The 20,476-nt window shown below is 41.2% G+C and overlaps 1 protein-coding gene across 6 annotated transcripts in view; it reads left to right on the top strand.

Annotated features, from left to right (window-relative positions):
• The window catches only part of PLA2G4A (phospholipase A2 group IVA), a 118,406-nt gene that overhangs the window by 42,646 nt on the left and 55,284 nt on the right, over positions 1-20,476 (top strand). For all 6 annotated transcript variants that reach the window (XM_084526985.1, XM_084526987.1, XM_084526984.1 and 3 more), the window contains 3 exons: positions 9,674-9,772; positions 9,933-10,068; positions 16,638-16,719. In XM_084526985.1, the coding sequence (XP_084383111.1) occupies positions 10,036-10,068; positions 16,638-16,719 (115 nt within the window). In that variant the 5' untranslated portion in view covers positions 9,674-9,772; positions 9,933-10,035. The remainder of the gene's footprint in view (positions 1-9,673; positions 9,773-9,932; positions 10,069-16,637; positions 16,720-20,476) is intronic.

The following is a 20,476-nucleotide window of genomic DNA, read 5'->3' as shown; positions in this document are numbered from 1 at the left end:
TGTATCTGGGGTGTAATAACCCCAAGCAGAGCTACAGGCTGGGAGATGAGTGGTTGGAAAGCTGCCAGGCGGAGAAGGTCCTGGGAGTATTGGTGGATAGTCGGCTGAATATGAGCCAGCAGTGTACTCAGGTGGCCAAGAAGGTCAACGGCATCCTGGCTTGCATCAGAAGCAATGTGGCCATCAGGTCTAGGGAAGTGATCATCCCCCTGTACTCAGCTCTTGTGAGGCCGCACCTCGAGTACTGTTTTCAGTTTTGGGCCCCTCGCTACAAGAAGGACATGGAGGTGCTTGAGAGAGTCCAGAGAAGGGCGACAAAGCTGGTGACGGGTCTGGAGAAGAAGTCCTACGAGGAGCGGCTGAGGGAGCTGGGTTTGTTCAGCCTTGAGAAAAGGAGGCTCAGGGGTGACCTTATCGCTCTTTATAAGTACATTAAAGGAGGCTGTAGCGAGGTGGGGGTTGGTCTATTCTCCCATGTGCCTGGTGACAGGACGAGGGGGAATGGGCTAAAGTTGTGCCAGGGGTGTTTTAGGTTGGATATTAGGAAGAACTTCTTTACTGAGTGGGTTGTGAGGCATTGGAATGGGCTGCCCAGGGAAGTGGTGGAGTCACCACCCCTGGAGGTCTTTAAAAGACGTTTAGATGTTGAACTTAGCAATATGGTTTAGTGGAGGACTTGTTAGTGTTAGGTCAGAGATTGGACTCGATGATCTTGAGGTCTCTTCCAAGCTAGACAATTCTGTGATTCTGTGATATGATAATCCCTTTCCAAAAGGTGTGTTACCAGAACTGGTCTGGTTTGCCAGTGAAAGCTTTTTGCTTTTGCAAATTGACATTTCCTGACCAAAAACTATTGCTGAAAAGTACTTGAACAGCTCTGTTGTGTGCATTCCCCTGTGTTATAGTATGTTGCAGTCATTTCCCTTTCAGCACAGCATGAGCCCATGAGGCAGTGTCTTAATGTGCTGAGGAAGAGTTTGAGCTGGTGGGGGAGGTACCAAGTCCTTGCTGGCTTAAGGAAAAGTTAAATTAAAAACTTAGGCAAGTTTGTAAGAGAGTAGTCATAGTTCATTCAAATTATATTGAACTTTCACCTACTGACCAATTTTTGATGCATCAAGGAGAAACTTGAAAGTCCCTCTTGTGCCCCTGACTTTGCAATGCTGTTTTAACAAGAGAATACGTACATTTGGGGGTTTCTTTGTGAATTTGATTGCTCTGCATTTACTTTTTGAGTCATCTTTTGTGGCTTCTTAGTGAATTAGGCTGTATCACATTCCTGATGGCCACATTTAAGGTCTGGTTAGCTAGCAGTTAATGCTTTTTTGTTGGCTTTGTGCTTCTTTTTTTTTTTTTTTTTTTTTTTTTTTTGTGAAACCATTGCAGTAGCTAACCACTTAGTACTGGCAGAATCAAGACACAGTACAGGTCAACATATCTTACGGTGGCTTATGATAGAAAAATGTTGAATAGTTATGTTAAATTAAAATATTATTTTTGTTTTTACTCATCCACAGAGCCTTAGTTGATAATGTTGTGCATCCATTAAGGGTGCCTTATAACCTTACATCACAGAGTGGTTTGGGTTGGAAGGGACCTTAAGGATGATCTGGTTCCAAGCCCCCTGCCATGGGCAGGGAAACCTCCTACTACATCAGGTTGCCCAAAGCCCCATCCAGCCTGCCCTTGTACACTCCCAGGGATGGGGCATCCACGGCTTCTCTGGGCAACCTGTGCCGGTGCCTCAGCACCCTCCTAGCAAAGAATGTCTTCTGAATAGCTAATCTAAACCTACGCTCTTTTAGTTTAAAGCCATTACTCCTTGTCCTATCACTCCACTCCCTGAGGAAGAGTCCCTCCCCAGCTTTCCTGCAGCCCCTTTAGGTACTGTCAGGCCACTATAAGGTCTCTGGAGCCTTCTCTTTTGCAGGCAGAACAACCCCAGCTCCCTCAGCCTGACTTCATGGGAGAGGTGAACTTTCTTCTCATCCTCTCAGGGTTTGGCTGTGTTGTTAATGGTAGCACTTGAGACAGGTGTCTAAAAGTGAAGCAAGCAAGGCCCAGTTGAAAATGTTCTTCCTAAATCAGCAGCAGGATTGCACTGAGCGCTGGTGGCAGTGGGGTGTCCTTGCTGTTCCTCTGAATGTGGTGGAAGTGGTGGAGCAGAAAAGCCAAGCCATTCTGAGCAGATGGGCGGCAGAGATGGTAAGTGACCAGGGTGGATCTTCAGAGTCTATGGGAGACACCATGGAGAAAGAGGAAGCTCGAGAAGGGGCAGAAGAAGCTGCCATTCCCTCACACAGTTAGCTGGGAGGAAGACACACAGCTCCTCCAGCCAGCTGGGGGAGCAGGATTGCGGAGGAGTCTCCTTTCAATTCACACAGAAAATCAGAAGCCTGGATTAAACAGTTTCTTTGCACTCTTGATGTAACTATGGCTTCAAACAAGTTGGTAACTCAGGAGATTTTTTGGTAACTGCTCAGATTTTGGGCTGAAGGTCTCTGCAGCTGGAGGCTTGACTGCATGGGGTTGGGCAGGCTTTGCCCCATGCTGTTTGGCTTTGTGTTACAGCTGTGTACCACATGTAGATCAATAAACAGGCATTGATACATTTATGTTTCAATCAGTTCCTTATAAAATTACTAGTGTCTGAAAAAAGTGAAGAAATCTTTCACAGTATAAATTCACCGCCTTGTCTCTTCCCTTTAGAGAGCAGCATATGCAGTAGGGATGACTGTAACTGCCTTTTGTCTGTGCTCATGTATGAGACCTACATTTTATTACATACTCAAACTCAAGCTTGGCAACAATCATAAAATATTTCCGTATAAATTTTACTCACATTGTTTAAAAGATGCTGAAAAATCTCAACGTCAGAAGTTTTATTTATGACTACTTTTACTAGAAAGTCCTGATGAATTTCCGCAAGGGCTCACTCATCAGGCATTCTAACTACTTTGTCATGCTTTTAATATTATCACCAGCTAGACCAGAGGAAGTGCAGCACTATTGTCCCCTTTATTGTGGACAATGGCCAGAGCTCATATTTTGAATAAATAGTCCAAAACCAGAGCATGGAAGTTGTAACACTGAGTCATGTTGCAGAGATGTGCTGAGCATTGGATGAGGAGAGGCACCTTTGTGAGCAATTCTGTCACCATCCCTGCGGTGCAAGCGGGGCAGCAGCTTAAAAAATCTTTAAAGGAAACGTTTGAATCATAGAATCATAGAATATCCCAAGTTGGAAGGGACCCATAAGGATCATGAAGTCCAACTCCTAGCACTGCACAGGTCTGCCCAAAATTTAGACCATGTGATTAAGTGCACAGTCCAATCGCTTTTTAAATTCAGACAGGCTTGGTGCAGTGACTATGTCCCTGGGGAGCCTATTTGCCTAACTTTCAGCTAAATTTGTTTTATTGCTGACATGTTTTACCTGAACAGAAGCCAGCTGTTAATTTCCCCAGTTTTTTGCATATTTGAACTATTATTGTGGTTGTCCTATTGTGTGAAACCACTGCATAACTGTAACACAGAGGCATTTTCCTTTGCAGTTGAAGCCTGAGAGCATTGGACAACTGTGCATGCATTGCAGTAGCTTTCCTCATCCCCCCGAAAGCAAAACATAAATACTTAGCAAAAAATATGAGGATAACTTCTTTTAGTTCATTTTTTTTTTGCTTCCCTGCTGTTAAACAGGGATGGTTGAAACCGAAGAGGGAACAAAGCTGCAAAGATATGTAAGAACCAATCTGTCATTATTATTATTATTTTTTTTAAGGCATTGTCCTGAAACATTTAGAAGTTGGATGACATCCCTGTTGTCACCAAGGCAGAGTGAAGGCTGAAGTATTTATTTGGAGTCTAAATCTAGTGCCCCAACTGTAAAATACTCAGCAGTAGTTAATGCCACAGTTCTAGAAAGACTGCTTTAAGGGTGGTCATGGAGACTTTTGCAAACTGTTCTCAGCCAACCCACTGAAAGTGGAAAAGTTGGGTAGTTTAGTGGTGTTTATTCCTTTTTACTTCTACCTAAGTTTTAAAAGAATATAGTCTACAAACACTGTCCTTTTTTTTTTTTTTTTTTTTTTTTTTTTTTTAAGTGTTGCACTTCATATGCATCAATTGATTTTAGAACTTTTATATAAGTGTTTGCATTTTTGGCAACACTTTTAAAACTGACTGGTATTGAGTTTTCCCATTTCAGACAGCTGAAACATGCTAGTTAGTTGGAGCACTCACTATCTTGAAGCTGAAGAGAGAATGAATGTTGTCTGTTGCCTTAAGTTGGGCTTCCGAAAGTGAGAACACTCCTAAATCAACAGCTATTGCATATTTAAAAATAAATAAATAAATTGTAGAGTAACTAAGTCCCCAAATCCTAATGTACAGAAATGTTGTGCATTTTAAATCCTACTTGTTTAAACAGAAATGTGCATATAACAAATGGTCTTTATAGACAATCTTCTTAGAATGTTTTAAGCAATAGGTGAATTTGACTAGTGTATTGTAATTGTTTTTACTGGGAGTATACCCAAAGAATTCCTCTTTTTTGGAACTTGTGATTTCTCACATTCTTCTCTGTCTTTTGGCCTTCTTGCAGGAAAAACAAGATAGCTGGTTCCAGCATAAGGTTGTAGGGAGTCTGACCTGTGCAGTGGTGGTTACTGATCTTCTGTTTGCTTGAGGGTTTTTGATGAATTTTGAAACCCTACCATCTACATTATCTGTCTTGTGGTTTGGATTTCTGTAGAAAAAGATTAGCCAGTGATCTCTACCATTTTTAAAAAATATTCTTGGCATCCTTTAGCTGAACTTTTTAAATATTCATGGCTGATTTTTGTTGTTGTTATTGTTACTACTAGCACAATTTCAAGTAAAATGTGAAGCATTGGTGAAAAGTTACATAAAGTTAGTAAGGCAATCTTTCAGAATCTGAATTAATTCCTTAAGTATTTCTAGGAAGATACAGTTCTGTTCCATCTTCTAAATTCTGTAAGATGGATATGCAGTGAAATCTTGTATGATGACATAGCTTTTTTTGTAACCTCTTGTGAACCGTTGTAGTGAGTGTTTCTCGTTAACCCTTCCTTGCGTAAGCAATATAATTGTAGGATAAACCATTATGCACTGAATCAGTCACCTCTTCCTTCAGGCCTGTAGTTAGTGTCCACGGTGAAAATGCAATACTTGGCTAGAAAGGAAATGTACTGGGAACTCCCGTGGCCAATGTGTAATAGGTGCCAGGTATGCAGGCAGAAATGCTTCCTGAATATTTGTTGGTAAGGTATTTGCCCGCAGAATATAACAGAGTCCTTCTGTTGGACTAAGCCCAGCTTAATTAAACTTATTATGGCAGCATGTCTGAATTTCCCCTGAATCACCAAGCCTCGTCTCCTATGGCAGGAGGCTGCTGTAACATGGAGATTCCCAGGAGATGCTGGTCAGCTTGTACACAGAGTACTGGCCTGGTAACAGTGCAGTTTTCCTCACTTTTGTCCTCTGAAGTCCTCCAGTGTAAATTTACCTCACCTCATCTTCTGAAATGTTTTTGGAGTTTCAGTCCTGCTGGTGTGCTTTGAATCTTTTTTTCTTCTTCCATTGAGAAGAAATCTCGTTGCTCTCAGCGCCACCTATAGCTTCAGCAATTGCTCACTGGCCAGGAGGTCATCTTTGCAAATGAGATTCATGATCCTTTCATCTGTTATGCTCTCTTTAGCAGGAAGTCAGATATGGTTTCCCAATCTTAAAATCTCCTCTCCAGTAATTTATACAATGTCAACTTCCTTACCAGACATAGCCCTCCAAAAATGTGATAAAAAGGTCAAGCTTCTTGCTTTTCTGCTCAGAATCCTTCCCTCTACCCATGCTGTCTTAACAAGGCATGGGAAGAACAGTCATTATACATCAAAGCATATAATTTTTCACTTGTGGTGAAAATTGAGTGATGGATGCCCTACACAGAAGAAGAGGTAATCCTTGTTTCTTGTGTGGGAAGACCTCAATTGAGAAATAACATTACAGTGATTTTCCAGGATGCTTGGGAAAATCATGTTGAAGCAGTATTTGTTATTTCTATTGTACAATCACAGGATCGATCTGTAACCAAATAAAATTCTGTAATCTGATTTGATAAAAGTGGATGGTGACATTCATACCAAAACCTTGAGGCAATATTTAGGTTATTCTGGACCCTCTACTTTTATCATGTTAATGACTATAAGTGAGTCACACTTACTATCTTTTAATTGTCATTGATTTTTTAAAAGGAATTGGTGAACTTGGTATAAACAGTCTCCCTTTTATGATTTTCTTAACATCTCGAGGATTTAGTCTGGTGGTGATATTTATAGTGTGTTGCGCTTTATTCATTTTTGGAGTTTTTCCTGCTCAGTGACACTAACTATGGAGTAACCTCATATTCAACATGGAACAGGAAAGCCTCATTATTCTTCATGTCTTTCTTTCATCCTTGACATATCCTGTGAAACCGTAAGGTATCTGTAAGCAGTGTTACTGGATCAACACTGAGAAGTAAAACTTTTCCAGTCATAATCCATGTGTGCATTAACTTCTTTTGGGGAATTGCTCTGTTTATCGTTTGTCTCTATAGTGGTTTCCCTTACCCTTTTCAGTTTGTCACCTCATGTGAACGTGGAATAAGATCAAAAAGTCTTGATTTAAACAGAGAAATGCCTGTCCACTAACAGCTTGTTATTTTTGATGTCTGAAATTGTACCTAACAATTAGATACTTTGGGCTGACAAAGATAGTTAATTTCTGGGTGCAAGTGAGATTAGGAGTTTAGCAGAAAGCTCTCTCTATGTTACATGACCAAACTAAACAGTACTCTGTTCAAGATGCTATGTTTAATGTGGTGTTTTATAAATGTAATAATTTGGAAACAGGGCAATTGTTGGTAAAACATCAAGAAATGCATCTTTAATCAGTCAGGCTAGCTTGTTTAATTTTGGTGCTACTGTATTAACTGACAGCTTTTAGGCGTGTGTTCTTGTAGAGCTGCAGCGTACCAGCTATTGGGCAGCCCTTTAGGAAGGAATTCTGTTGGCCCTGGGAACCGCACTGCTCAGGGGCAATGCGGCACCCACCCTTCGGGTCTGGTTAGAGGCTCATCTTTTTCTCAGTCCATCAAGGGCTGGCCTGCCACCAGCGTTACCTTGTTCTCTGCTCTTTGTATTTGCTTATGAAGTCTTTAATTAGCTGATGATTTTTCCATTAGGCTTCTGTAGCATGAGTGGTGCGTAGGGGCAGTGTAATGTGAGATCATTGTGGGATCACAGCTTTATTTACTACAGATGTCTGAAGTAAACATTCTTTGGGACTTTCCTTGAGGCTTTTGATGAGCTTAATAGGTAGCTTCTCTTAGTGCTGTATTTTGGTTCTTCTGTCACAGGAAGATTTTAAATAGAGAAACACACGAGTGTGATTAGCCCAGATGCATCCTGACAGACCTTCAAGCCAAGAGCAGCATCATGACCAGGGCTGGGATTCATCGTCCCATGAGCTGGGGGTGTGTGGAGAACCAGAATGGTTGCGCTGTGGATCACATCAGGCTCTGCTTGCTTCATGGCTGCTTTTTTTTCCTCTTATTTAAAGCCTCTGCCTGTTTATCCTAAAACGTTGCATGTGTGTTTTTGATAGTCACTAATTATGCCTTTGCATATTTGTCTGCCAGCATGCCACTTGCCTCATGCAACACAGAGGACAGATGTTGCTCGGGAATTCATTACGGCTCTGTAGTCAAAGAGCCTGTTGTTTGCAGGATCACAAATGTATTTCCCGCAGATATTGAAATAAATGAGGCAGGGGGTTATAGGAAGAGCATGGATGATCTCAGTCGAGCAGAGGAGTGACCGGCTGGAGACCTCGATGCCTGCCTCCAGGCTGCTGGGCACCATAACTCGGCCCAGCCTTCTGCCTGGGCCTGGCCTGCTCTCCGCTTCCCGCAGGCAGTCCCTCAGGTGGGGCGGCAGGCTGGTAGCATGGCCGTGTACTTACAGCAGTACACACCTGTTCTCAATCCGCTCCTAGGTTGTTTCCTCCGTGCTACAGTGACTGGATAGGCCTCACTGTTCCCTTTGCTTGGTGGCCTTCGAAGTTTGCAACACGTCCTAACTACCACTGTGGCCGAGCTTGTTTACCAACACTCCCCAGTGTCCTTCTTTAAGTGGGATGAAAGGCAAAATAAAGGAAGGTGTATGTAGCAAATCAGCTATACAACATATATGCAAACACAGTGCTGCTTCCCTCCCACCTGTCTGTTTATAGCACTACTGAATTTGGTTGATGAATTTTTCATAAATATAAGTCTTTGCAGTTGTTATTAGAATAGGGTTAATAAAGGCGTGTTATGTGTTAGCATCCTTTAGGTCTGAAAAGCTGCTTGCTTCCTGTAACAAAGATGGGTTGTTCCTGGTACCCTGACACTGAGATGCTTTAAATGAAAACTATGAACGGAATTTGTGTTGCAGTGTTTCTTATTCAGACTTCCTTAGATTAAAATAAATAAGTAAATAAAATCAGGGTAATTTCTAGCCTCAAGCTATTGTTAGGGCTGACAGGATCAAAGAAGGGATGCAGTGTGTTCTAGTGAGCTTGGTGATAAAAATCTTTTATGGGAAGGTGTGCATGTAGTTGCTTGAGTGAGTTTTTGGGAAATAACGTAAATCATCGTTCAGGGCTTATTCTGTCCTTCAAAAATGGGTGAAGAGGCAACATTTGCCTCACAGAATGCTTTTTGCTTTCCAGCCTGAGGCTTGTGCTGGTGGCGCAGGTGTGACTGTGGTCTACGTGAATCTGAGAACCAGTCCTGGCCAGCAGTTATTATCATTGTTATTATTATTTCTTAAGAGATACAGAAAGGAAAAACATTTCATAATGTATTTTACTTTGATGGTTGAAAAAAATCTGAAGCGTAAGACCTTGGGTAGTCCAATTTCAATAGAAATCCTCACAAAATCTTCAGAAAATTGTGGCCTATGGAAAACCTGTTTAAATCCTGCAAGGTGGTGGGCAGTTTGCCCAGCAAAACCTCCTGTGGATCTCTGTAGGCAGCTGGGATGCCTGGGGGGGTTATCTACATGTACAGCTCTAGCTGGAATTTCCTCTCCAGGTTTACAGAGGGCACTGTTGCTGCTAGATTATTGATGAATGGAAAGCTGACTAATAACTCCCCTGTGCTGGTGCTGCTGAGATAGTAGAGTTTGTTTTCCATTACTACTTTCAGTGCAGTTAGGTGCAACTTTGTGAATTTTTCATTTGAGGAAAAAGCTTGGAAAGTGAAGGTGGTGTTAAAAGCTGCATTAAAAAAGCTTAACAGACCCTCGCCATGGAGGGCTGCAGTTGTCCGATGCAAGCTGCCGACTCTCATGCTAGAGTTCAGTTCTAAATTTCACAGCTCCTGGTGTGAATGTAGAATGTATCCTTGTGTAGTGAGGAAGACACAAAAAGAGGAGCCTCATCTCTGGTCTGTCTTGACCATGTGAACACCTTCATGTAGAGGCAAGCTCCAGGAGTCAAGAATTTGTCACTACAGTAAAAAGTGTATTACTCAAGCAGTGATTTAGTTAGTTCCATGCATTACAATGAACATATACATATGAATGCACCTACTGTATACATGAAATTGCTTTATTCTTTTCTTTATCTGTAGAGGTGCTGGAAGCACTTGGATGATTGGAATTGAAGATATTTTGTTTGTACTGTTACACTGAGTCAGAAGAAATAAGCACAAGACATTTCTGTAGTTCAGGCAAGTAAATATCTCTACCTCAGTAGCTTATATGAAAATAAAGTTTTGCTTAACAAATGAATTGTGGGAACATTTTAAATGGATGAACTTGTTTGTTCTGTTACAAAATATAGTTTAAAAGGAACACAGGAATTTTACCTTTTTTTTCATTATTTAATAGTTAAAGGATCTGTCATACTGACCTCTGAATAACTGAGAAGCCTCTTCAGTGTGGAATTGAACTAGACATTTGACAGTTGTATTGAATAAAAATTGAGACAAAAATGTCCTTCATAGATCCTTATCAACACATCGTGGTAAGTAGCTATATGTCTCCTACTTATAGTTTCTCGTGTATTGTCTTGTATCATGTATTCTTTTATAAATTATTCTAATAAGCACACAGAACTAGAGTTATTGTGAATTCCTTTAAGTAAAGTTAAGTGTGGTTAGAGCAAACTTACGAAGAAATTTATTTGAATGAAATTTGAAAGAAACTCAACTTTTCAAAAAGAGGTAATGACTTTGAGTTGTTCTTGTGTAAGTCACAACAGAATACAGGCTTCTAACTTAACGTAATGAGGGTATTGTTTTAAGGGAATTGCCTGTTTGAAGTATTTTGTTAAAGTGCCTGTATTTGACTAGTTTATCATACAAGTTTATTACATGCTGTTAGTCAGTAGCCTACAAAAGTAACATTATGCTACTTGCTTTCTCCCTTCCGATACAGTTTTTCTATACAATTTTATGAATTTACACTTCTCCCTTCTCATCAGTATGGGTGGAGGGATGAATTGGCAAATTTAGATACACTGTTCTTAAACCAGTGTCTATCAATGATGTTGATTCAAAGAGAATCTTCAACATACAGCCTATAAACTCTAGGTAAGGATCAGTGAGAAGATCTGTGCCGCTCAACAACACATTGGTGCCAAAGTGCTCCCTCCTTCCCACTGCCTTGCAGTGGCCCTCCTGCATCCCTTGTACCAACTCTGAAGTGCAGCTGATCTGAGTGAGCTCACTGACTTTGCTGAACTGAGAGAAAACCAGTTTGAGGCAGAAGATGAGATAGGTGCTGTCAGAGCTGGCCCAAGCAAAGGGCAGAACAAGCTGTATGAGTGGAGAAGTAGGGGGCAAGGGAAGGAGAAGGAAAATGGGAACAAAACTACCTGTTGTGTGGTGGCAAGCCAGCAGGATGGGTCAGTCAGCAGCTTGCTGAACACAGTGGCTGCAGTGTGCTCTCACATATCTCTGCTTGAATGACTTTCTAAAGTAAGCACTGAAATCACAATTTCTATCAAAACTGAAATCTCAAAACAAGCTGATTGTGTTCCTATGAGCTACTTTTCGTAATTGTCCCAGAATCTCATGGCAGGAAAAGTGATACATACTCAAAGATAGCTACCATATACTTGCCGTAATGTTGAACATTGCTAAAAATATAGTGTGTGCTTCCTTGAAATGATCTCTTATCAATAATGTGGTTTCCACCCCACGCAGTCACATCCTTTATATGAGTTTGCAGCCTACAGATGTCAAACTTGTGTTTTACTCCCTATGCAGTTCTGTGAATGCTGCTGTAAAGACAAGTTTCATGTTGATGTCTCTATTTACAAGTGTTTAAAACAATATGCTAACATATTCCTTTCACTATCAGTGCCCTCTCCTGGATGGAATATTTGGTTTGCTGTGTACCTTTATGAAAGCGGTCTCAGATGCATTCACTCATTTCATTGACTCATTCACACAAAATACCTCTTTTGACACCAGTATGTGCACCATAGTGAACAAGATACAGTTTCACAAGAACAAATAATTGCAGTCCTCTGGCAGTGCTGAATTCTGATGCAGCGATGTTGTAATCGCAGGCAGGACTATTGTTAATGCAAGAGCTGATTCTGTAGTTGTTTGAAAAATGCATGGAAGTCTGAGTTCTTTTTTCATTCAAATTTAAATTGCAAGGAAAGTTTTACTAAAATTTGAACACTCGGGGCAGCAGGCTTATATCAGTGCAAAATAGTGCATTTTTATAACACTTGGCATTAAAAGTCTCAAAAGAATTCTGCATTTTCCAAAAGTCCTTATGCTAACCACTATGCATTTTCTGATGTCTTTTATTTTTATTCTTTCCTCTTTTTATGAAAGATTAGAAGGAATAGAAGAAGGTGTTCACAGAGTTGCTGCAGAGTTGCTTCACAAAATGCTTTTGGGTTCAGAGAAGAGTTGAGACATAATATAACTTGTTAACTTGGTATTGGGGTTAAATATTACAATAACGAATGAAATAACTTCAAAATGTATGTGTATACACAAGTATTTACCTTTATTTGTAATATCCATGTAAAAGAATGAACTTCATTAAAATCTGTTATTTAACAAAATAAGCATTTTCATTTGTCCAGCTCAATTGTCAGCTTGAGTGTCCTGCTTATAGTTAAGGAAGTAGAAGTAGTAAATCCTTATTACGCAAGGTATACCAGACCTTCCTGATTTGTATTTGGTTTATATCTCCTGATTGAGTGATATTTTGTGACTCAGCATTCTGGGGGATGAAAAATACTGTATTCAACACATGCAAATTCCTTGCTTTCCTGGTAAGTGTGGAAAGTTCACAGGCAAAACCTGATAGTGCTACAGCAGATTTTTAGAGCATTGTTTTGTTTCCCAGACTTGTAGTGCAAAAGTATGTATAAAAGTATAAATGAGGGGAATTAGATAAGAGAAATTTTACTGGGAGAAAAAACACAGTTCAAGGTGGAAAAAAAAGGAAGGAGGCAGGAGGAGGAGTTAAAGAAGGAGACGTGTGAGGGCAGGAGACACTGAACAGTTGTTCTGTGTACTTGGAAAACCTAGTGCTTGTACCTAAAAGGAGTGGACTGAGCAAGGAGAGCATATTCTGTCATAACTTAGAAAGCCCATCTTTAGAGAAGGCATATTGAAGGTGGCTGTTTCTGTCTTTTCTCCCCTCTTCTGCCTCTCTCCTTCCTTCTCAAAACTTATGGAAGAAGTAAAGTGAAAGAAATATGTAAAGCCAGGTCACCTTGGAAGAGAGGATTTAGGCTTTTCAGTTTTGTGAGCTTCTGCAATTTTTAACCTGTCTTAGATTTAAAGATATGCAGATGTTGCTCCACTCAGTGTTGCAATGTTTAAGTGATTTATACCATCTTGTTTTCCTCTGAAGTAATTGAGGAGTTAGCAATGTACAGATTTTTATCAAGACATAAGGTGAACTAAGTCACATCAGAAAACATAGCTTTGTCATCTAAATTAGCAAGGATTTAAGTGTTTAGAGTCAATATACTGTGTTTTCAGGGGGCTTTTAACTTCTGTAGGACTTAGTCTTTCCAAAAACTAACATCCAGCAAGTCTTTTGGGATCATTTCTTTGGTAATGTGGGTATTTAGGTCTCTTAGAAACTGGATCCTAAGTGTAAAATTGCCTTAATTTCCGTTTGCACTTCAGTTGCATTAAAAACATTTATTTTAGGATAGAAAAGATCTAGGCTTTCAAGCTTCCTGTGTATCTGTGTACATTTTTACTAAGAGGGAGATCATTTATTTTAGTCCTGTGCAAATTTCTTCTAAGCATGTGATTAAGTCTAGATATTAATAACTCTATAATTATGAGCCTCAGTTTGTTATTTTGGGTGAGGCATGGGGAAAGAACATAATGGTTTTCTGCTGTTTTACCAGGCCTCTGTGTATTCACATTGCTTTTGGAGGATACCAAATCCTGTGCCACAGTTAACTCTTGGCACAACAGCAGCTGGAATTAAGAGGTTTGCTGCTTACATCAATAAAAAACAGTTCTCATGGTAGCATTAGGTAGCAACTTGCAATAGAGAGTAATGACAATCTCCATATTGCTGTAATGAGAAAATTCCAGTGAGTGGTGTTTTATCCTCGTTTTGACAGTGGGCATTTTATTTAGGCACGTGAGATGTATGGATAGGACTGAGATGCAGGCAAACTACTTTCCAGAAGTGCTTTCTGTAGGTGAACATCTTACAGTATCACCATTTTACAGCCAGGACCCTGGGGACCAAAATTGTCCTCGAGCTTCGCATAGCAGCTGAGAACAAAATCCAGCACGCCCTTGTCCTATACTCGTAACTTAATTATAACTTCAGCCTCCTCTTTGTTGCTAAATATTCAGTGATCTCTGATTTGTGGTCTCAAGCAAGGACAGGAGCTTTCCTAACAGCTAAGAATAAGGGGAAGGGTGGTGTCTTTGTACTTCGGGCTGTTTCTTTTTAATTATAAGGTTGTATATGACAAAGCAGTGATATAACAACATCAGTCTGGGTGAACAAATGCTGGGGCCAGCACTGCATTGTGAAACCAGCACTTCAGCGATCTGACATGGATGAATGTGGCACACACTGATAAAACAGCTTTGAGCATGCTCAAAAAGCAAGGTAGAAACAAGGGATGGAGAGAGAACCTGTTTTCTGGAGATTGACACCTTGTAAAAATTCTTGAAACCATGTAATTTCAGAGCTGGGGTAGTTTTATGTAGCTGTGTGAGAAGTCCTGACCTCCTTCCTGTTCTTCCATCCACTCGTGGAAACTGCAGTGCAAAAGATAGATATCATGAAATTATTGGGATGTCTTCCTGTCAGGACATGGCAGGCTGTTAAATAGGTGATTTAAATTAAGTAGGCGATAGATGTGAAGTCACACGTCTAACACCTTCCTGCTAAGTTTGATACTTCCGAGCAGGTTAACAGTCCTGGCTGGGAGACTTGGCCAGAGGCTGGATCCCATTTTTGCTGCAGTTGGCGAGCCGCTTGCTGCGAAATGACAGCTTCAGTATACCGCTTGTAAGCTAATAGTTTGCATTGCCACAGTTTTCCCACTGCTTGCTTACTTGTTCTCTGAACCAGACAACTCCTACAGCTTTACAGAGGAAAAATTACAGAGTTGGTATTTCCTGCTGGGCAGACTGTCATGAAACGAGCCTCCAGACATCCCCCTACCTGCGGGTGACTACAGCTTGAATGAAGATGCAGCAAGTCATTGTCTGGGTCAGCCAGTGTCTGCAGTGAAGTCATACCCTTAGCACCACTGGGGGCATTTTCCCTAGGTATTTGCCACTGTGATGTGACTGTGCCTTTGCAAACTTCTAGACTGCAGAGTTGGGGAGGAGTTGATGTTTCTGCTGTTGTTTTTTCAATGAGCCTTGACTCATCTCTTACTTAAGAATTCACAAGCCACTTTTGCTATCTATAGATGATGATTGATTTTTTATTTTTTATTTTTGAGCAGATGATATGTAACTTACAAGAGATTGTTGTTTCTTATCTTATTTGTATTGAAGCAGGATCTAGTCTGGTTGTGGTGCAAGAATATCATGTATGTGAAATAGTGAGGCTTGTCTGAAACAACCAGTTCTGCAATAACTGTGAGAACCTCTTGAAGGCCCTTATAAGTCTAGCAGTTGAAGCAAGCTGTAGCTTAAATGGAAGTACAAGCCGCTGTTAAAGCTAAACCATGAATAATGAATTGTAGTGTGTTTTTTTTTGGCTTGTCTGTTTCTTTCTTTAAAAAAGGTGTTTTGAAACAAAACACACACACACAAAAAGCACCGGGTGCAGCCTGAATAAGCATATCCCACTCTTAAGGTGCTGTCTGTTATTTTAAGTAAACTTCAAGGAATTTCCTGATTCTGGTAGTTCCCTTTCTCTTCTGATTGGGATACATTGCAAGATCTTCAGTACGTGGTTAGCTGTCCTAATGATTCTAATGGGTGAGTAAGAAAAAACAGCAAGAATGTCAAGGCAGAGACCTGTGACACAGGTGTGTGTATGAGCTGTAGGTGACTGCCTGAGCTCCTCTGGGAGCTGGAGAACAGCTCGGACGTTGTGCCTAGCGCAGGAGCAGAGCTCAGGGGCAAGGGGGTGCCCCAGTTTCCATCCCAGGAGGGCTCATGGGCTGGTGCCGGGGATGAACCAGTGTCCAGGCAGTGTGGGCAGCCAAAGAAGCTATGGTCAGGCTGGGCGTTAAGGTAGCAGCGTAGGTATGAGCACACAGACAGTTGTGGGGGACTTGTGCCTGGTCGTAATACCGAGTGCTTACAGCTTACCCATGCTCTGCTTCCTTGTGGAAGGCTGATGGTGTCTGTACACAGTGATGCTACTCCTGATGGCATTCAGTAGTTTGGTCAAACTTGTGACTCTGTAAGCAAAACAGATGTGAGCTACTGGCCTCTTTCCATTGAGGTTTTTACTTTAATTTCTTAATCTCACTTGCTTCCATTCAGGACATATATTCTGGCTACTTTTAAAAGGCAGTTCTTTTAAAAAACTCCAAAAACGGTGTGAAATTTGCTTGTGGATGTTTCAACACCTTGCTTTTTGCCCTCACTCCATTGTCTTAGGGACACTTACACTTTGAATAATGATGTGTACTAAAAAGTATGCTCTGTGCTTTACTAATTTTATCCTTTCCATGTGCAGTATGCATAGATCTGTTCCAGAACATGTACTCAGAAGTAATTGCACCTGTTCTTTTTACTGGGGAAAGGTAATTACAAAGATGAGCACATGGTAAAATAGCCCCCTTTTTATTTTATTTTTCTTACCATACCAAGTTGTCCTTGACTGACTAAATGCCTTAAAGCAGGTTCTGTAGAGAGGAGGAGAGTTATTTATTGAGATTAGTAGGTGTGGCTGCAGGAAAATCAAGCAACCCTAGTGTAAGGCTTGACCTTTCAGTAAAGCTGCAGGGTGCAGTTCAGCTTTAAGATGCTTTATCCAGTAGGCATTTCATTTGCACTTTGGCTTGGGGATTTCTCTCTCAGTTCTTGGATGAAATGAAACCTGTTTTAATAGAATAGCTGCTTTTTGATTCTGGAACTTAATCACCTCTAACTCTCTGACTTCCAGGTGGAACACCAGTATTCTCATATATTCACTGTGACAGTAAAGAAAGCCACAAATGTCACAAAAGGAGCCATTGGTGACATGCGTGAGTATTTCTCTTTCTGTTTTGCCTCTTTTTCTAGGAGACTGTTTCTGTAGGCAGGGGAAGGGGACACAACAAGATTGTCATGCATTAAAAGATTGGTTGTGTAGTGGTTTCTGTTTCTCGTCCTGCTTGTTAAAGCTGGAGTGGTGTAACCATTTCAGTGCTTGTTCACTTCAACTCAGAAAGCTGATTTGCCACTCCTTCTTTCCATCGATCCAGAACAGATGAGTGAGTTGTAAACAATTTGCCTACAAGCAGACACCACCTACGTTTAGTTTTTTGGCGTAGTCGGAAGTGCTGTTCTGAGTATAGTGAAACTGGCAACTGCTGTATATTCAAAAGGCTGTGGTTTGGTGGTGTGAACACTTGGAAAGAAAGAAGCCCAGAGCTCTGCTGAGTCAGTACAACAAAGTGTGTGGGGGGAATAAGCAGATCTCATGATGGGGAGCTATATAAGACTCCAGCACTTCTTCCCTTTTCAGTTGCACTTCTGAGTCTCCAGACTTAGCAGCTGAACAGGAAACAACTAGGAAGAGAGACCCATGAAAACTCTCATCTGTTCTTAAGGAGGGAAGAGAGAGAGAATAATATATTGGCTCAGTCTATAGAAAGAATACTCTTGCTTCCTTCCTGATGAGTGTTTTGCTGTCAGGTCATGTCTCACTTTCCCTGGCACTTGATCCATAGCATTACATAGCCTGAGACTGCAGGCTGAGTGGTACCTTGCTCCTGCTCTTTGATCAAGCTGGTTTGAGATGCAGATTTCCCTCCCAGCACATTCCTGGGGTTTTGAATTTCTTTCAGGTCAAACTACAGCAGCTGCTCTAATGCACGGTCTTTGCTTCAGCAGGTGAATGATTCTTTTATGTTTAGTATCCAGCATTGATATCAAACAAGGTGGGTGGCTGGGGAGAAATAGCAGGGAGTGTTGGCTGGGGAAGAAATGGAAATCCATTTAGCATCTACTGTGGGGTGAAGAGAAAAGCACAAGCAGAAGGTGCTGTGGGACATTGTTCTGGCAGCTTCTGAAAGGGTGTTCATGTAAGAAAACCTTGGGAGAAGTGGTCTGGCCTAGGGACCCCACAGGTTTGTGTGAAGGAGAGGACAAGCAAAATGGGAGGACACAGGATCCTGGCATGAGATAGAGTGTGGGGAGCATGCGAAGGGAAGAAGGGGGGTTGAATTATTATATTAAATGGACTATGGAATGGGTTAAAAAGAAAGCCAGAAGACCATCAGGGCAGGTATGGTCCTATTGCATAAATTCCAAATATTATGCATCAAGAACACTGAATTTTCTTCCAGTAAAAAAAGAAAATGTTTTGTAAAACTGACTGAATCATCGAAACTGAATAGTTACTCAGGAAGCACTCTGATAAAACCTGGCAGAACTGTGCTTAAGGGCTATTGAAACCTGCTTGGCTTCCTGTCTGAGGCAGCTACTAGTGCTCTGTAGCCCGAGGCACCTCGGGCATCTCACAGTGAGCTTCCAAATTCCCAGGGCTCGTTCTTGGAGTCCTGGCAAATCCCTGAAGTGTGTATGTGTGGGGCGACGAACAACAGAAAAACCCAACTCAGATGACTTTTCATTTTTCCAAAACAGAAACAGAAGCAATGTTTTTATTTCCCATGTACATACACATCTCTGTGTATTGGAGCTTGGAAGCTATTTGATCAAATCAGTAATCTTGTTAATACTGAAGAAAGATGCGTGAAGCTGTGAGCAGCACAGGGCCTTTACTGGTCGTGCCAGCCAGTATTTTTTTCATTTGATTTGTCAAAACTGCAACTTGTTAAAGGAATTTCTGAAATCTTACTCTTGGTTTCTGTTCTCAAGCACAGGGCTTGCTAACAGGGGGAGTGGCTGTGATACATAACATCACATTCCCTGGTCAGGGTGGAGTCCTGATTGTTGCTGTCCTGTGTGAGAGGCACTACCAAGTTCTTGACTCTTCTGGTGGGTTTCTCTCAGCCTCTTCTGCTAGGGTTGCTCCACTTTCTATAGATAGTGACCAGCTCTGTGGGCAAGAGAAGTAACCTTTCAACATGGTGGTGATGGAGGCCCTGGGAACGTGAGAGATTAATGGTTTGGTTTTTTCCATGCCACAAGTGAATGCCTCAGGTGTTAAAAAGTCTACTAGAAAATTTTCAATTCATTTACATTTATTTATGTATTTTTTTGCCCAGTGTATGAACAGGAACTCTTCTCTTTGGAAAATCCTTCTTAGGTGCAGGAAAGTTTTATATCTCTACAGGTTGTCAAATGCTGCCTTCTGAGGAGATTCTTGTGCTCTGGCTTATGGGGCAAGGGTGGCCAACAATTTTGATCACTTTGTATTTTGAAGTACTGCTGTGCTTTGCAGCCACGTTTTACAGCTTTGCTATTTTTTCTGAGACTGATAGCTTTCAGGAATAGTTTTGAAGGTTTAAAGTAGACCCAAGTTATTAAATGTATGGAAGTGCTTATAATTTTGCTGTATATCCAATGTAAGGATCTGCAGTCAACTGCTGTTCAAGGGATCTTGGGTCTGGTGTACATGGTGCTCTGACTTGGCTGGGCATGGAGACCCAGCCACTGTGGCAGTTATCCACACCTCCTTCTCCCCAAGCCTAGCTTGTGGAATTCCAAGCAAATTTTTAAAGATGTTCTACACTCTTTGTTAATGAAGAGCATACCTGGTTGTATCAGCCTTAAAACTTAGTCATAGGCAAACACTTCCATAGGTAACTTCCATAGGCTGCCACTTCCACAGGCTATGAATTTCCTTGTGTGAACAGTTCATGTACAGCACTGCTGATTCAAAAAGTTTTCTTCATTTCCTGGCCAATCTGGGTGACTGAAACAACAGAGAAAATTGGAGCTAGGATAGCTGCCAGATGTTTTTCTAGCTTCTATTTTTATTTTTTTGGCTGAGGTTTCCTATTGTCTCGGTGAGCTTTAAAATCTTTATTAGAGTGATGTGATGGAGATTAGCAATCAAATCTGAATCTGTGTCATACCAGTCTCTGAGTTACCAAGCTGCGGTAGCTTGGATTTGATTTCTCAGTGTTAAAGAACATCAAAATACTAAGAAAAGAATACTTGCATCATAATTTTTTCCATGCAAATAATTTTCGTTTATCTTAGATTTTGATCAGTTATTCAGAAGACATTCTTCACTAGAAGGGTGCTGAGGCACCGGCACAGGTTGCCCAGAGAAGCCGTGGATGCCCCATCCCTGGGAGTGTACAAGGGCAGGCTGGGTGGGGCTTTGGGCAACCTGATGTAGTGGGAGTTGTCCCTGCTCATGGCAGGGGGCTTGTACCCAGATCATCCTTAAGGTCCCTTCCAACCCAAACCATTCCATGATTCATATATGAAATTATGTCTTTCTCTGCAGTTCAGTCTAGTACCTTCTGATTTCAAATATCTACCCATTTTCTGTTGTCTTCATAGAAGAGAACTTCTAAAGATTTCACTTATTTTAATTTCATGGTCCCGCTTTCATGGTGTCTCTCACACTCTGGATGTTGTCCTAATAACATCCAATCAGTGCAGCTCTACCTTTGAAGAAGGTTTGAATTCTGTGGAAGTGATTGCTGCTCTAATAGTGGTAGTGAACTTTTCTGAGTAAGTGTTTTAACAAGCTGCATGATTTAGGAGAAGAGCAACTGCAGCATACAGAGTATCTCAATGTCTGTGTGTTTTTGGAGAGGACATCATCATTCCTCAGCTTTGTGTTGGTCACAGGGTCAGTAGACCTTGTAAAATCTTTTC

The sequence above is a fragment of the Aythya ferina genome (assembly GCF_964211825.1).
Source record: "Aythya ferina genome assembly, chromosome: 8".
NCBI lineage: Eukaryota > Metazoa > Chordata > Aves > Anseriformes > Anatidae > Aythya > Aythya ferina.
The sequence above is the reverse complement of the archived record's forward strand: the minus strand, read 5'-3'. Positions and strand labels throughout refer to the sequence as shown.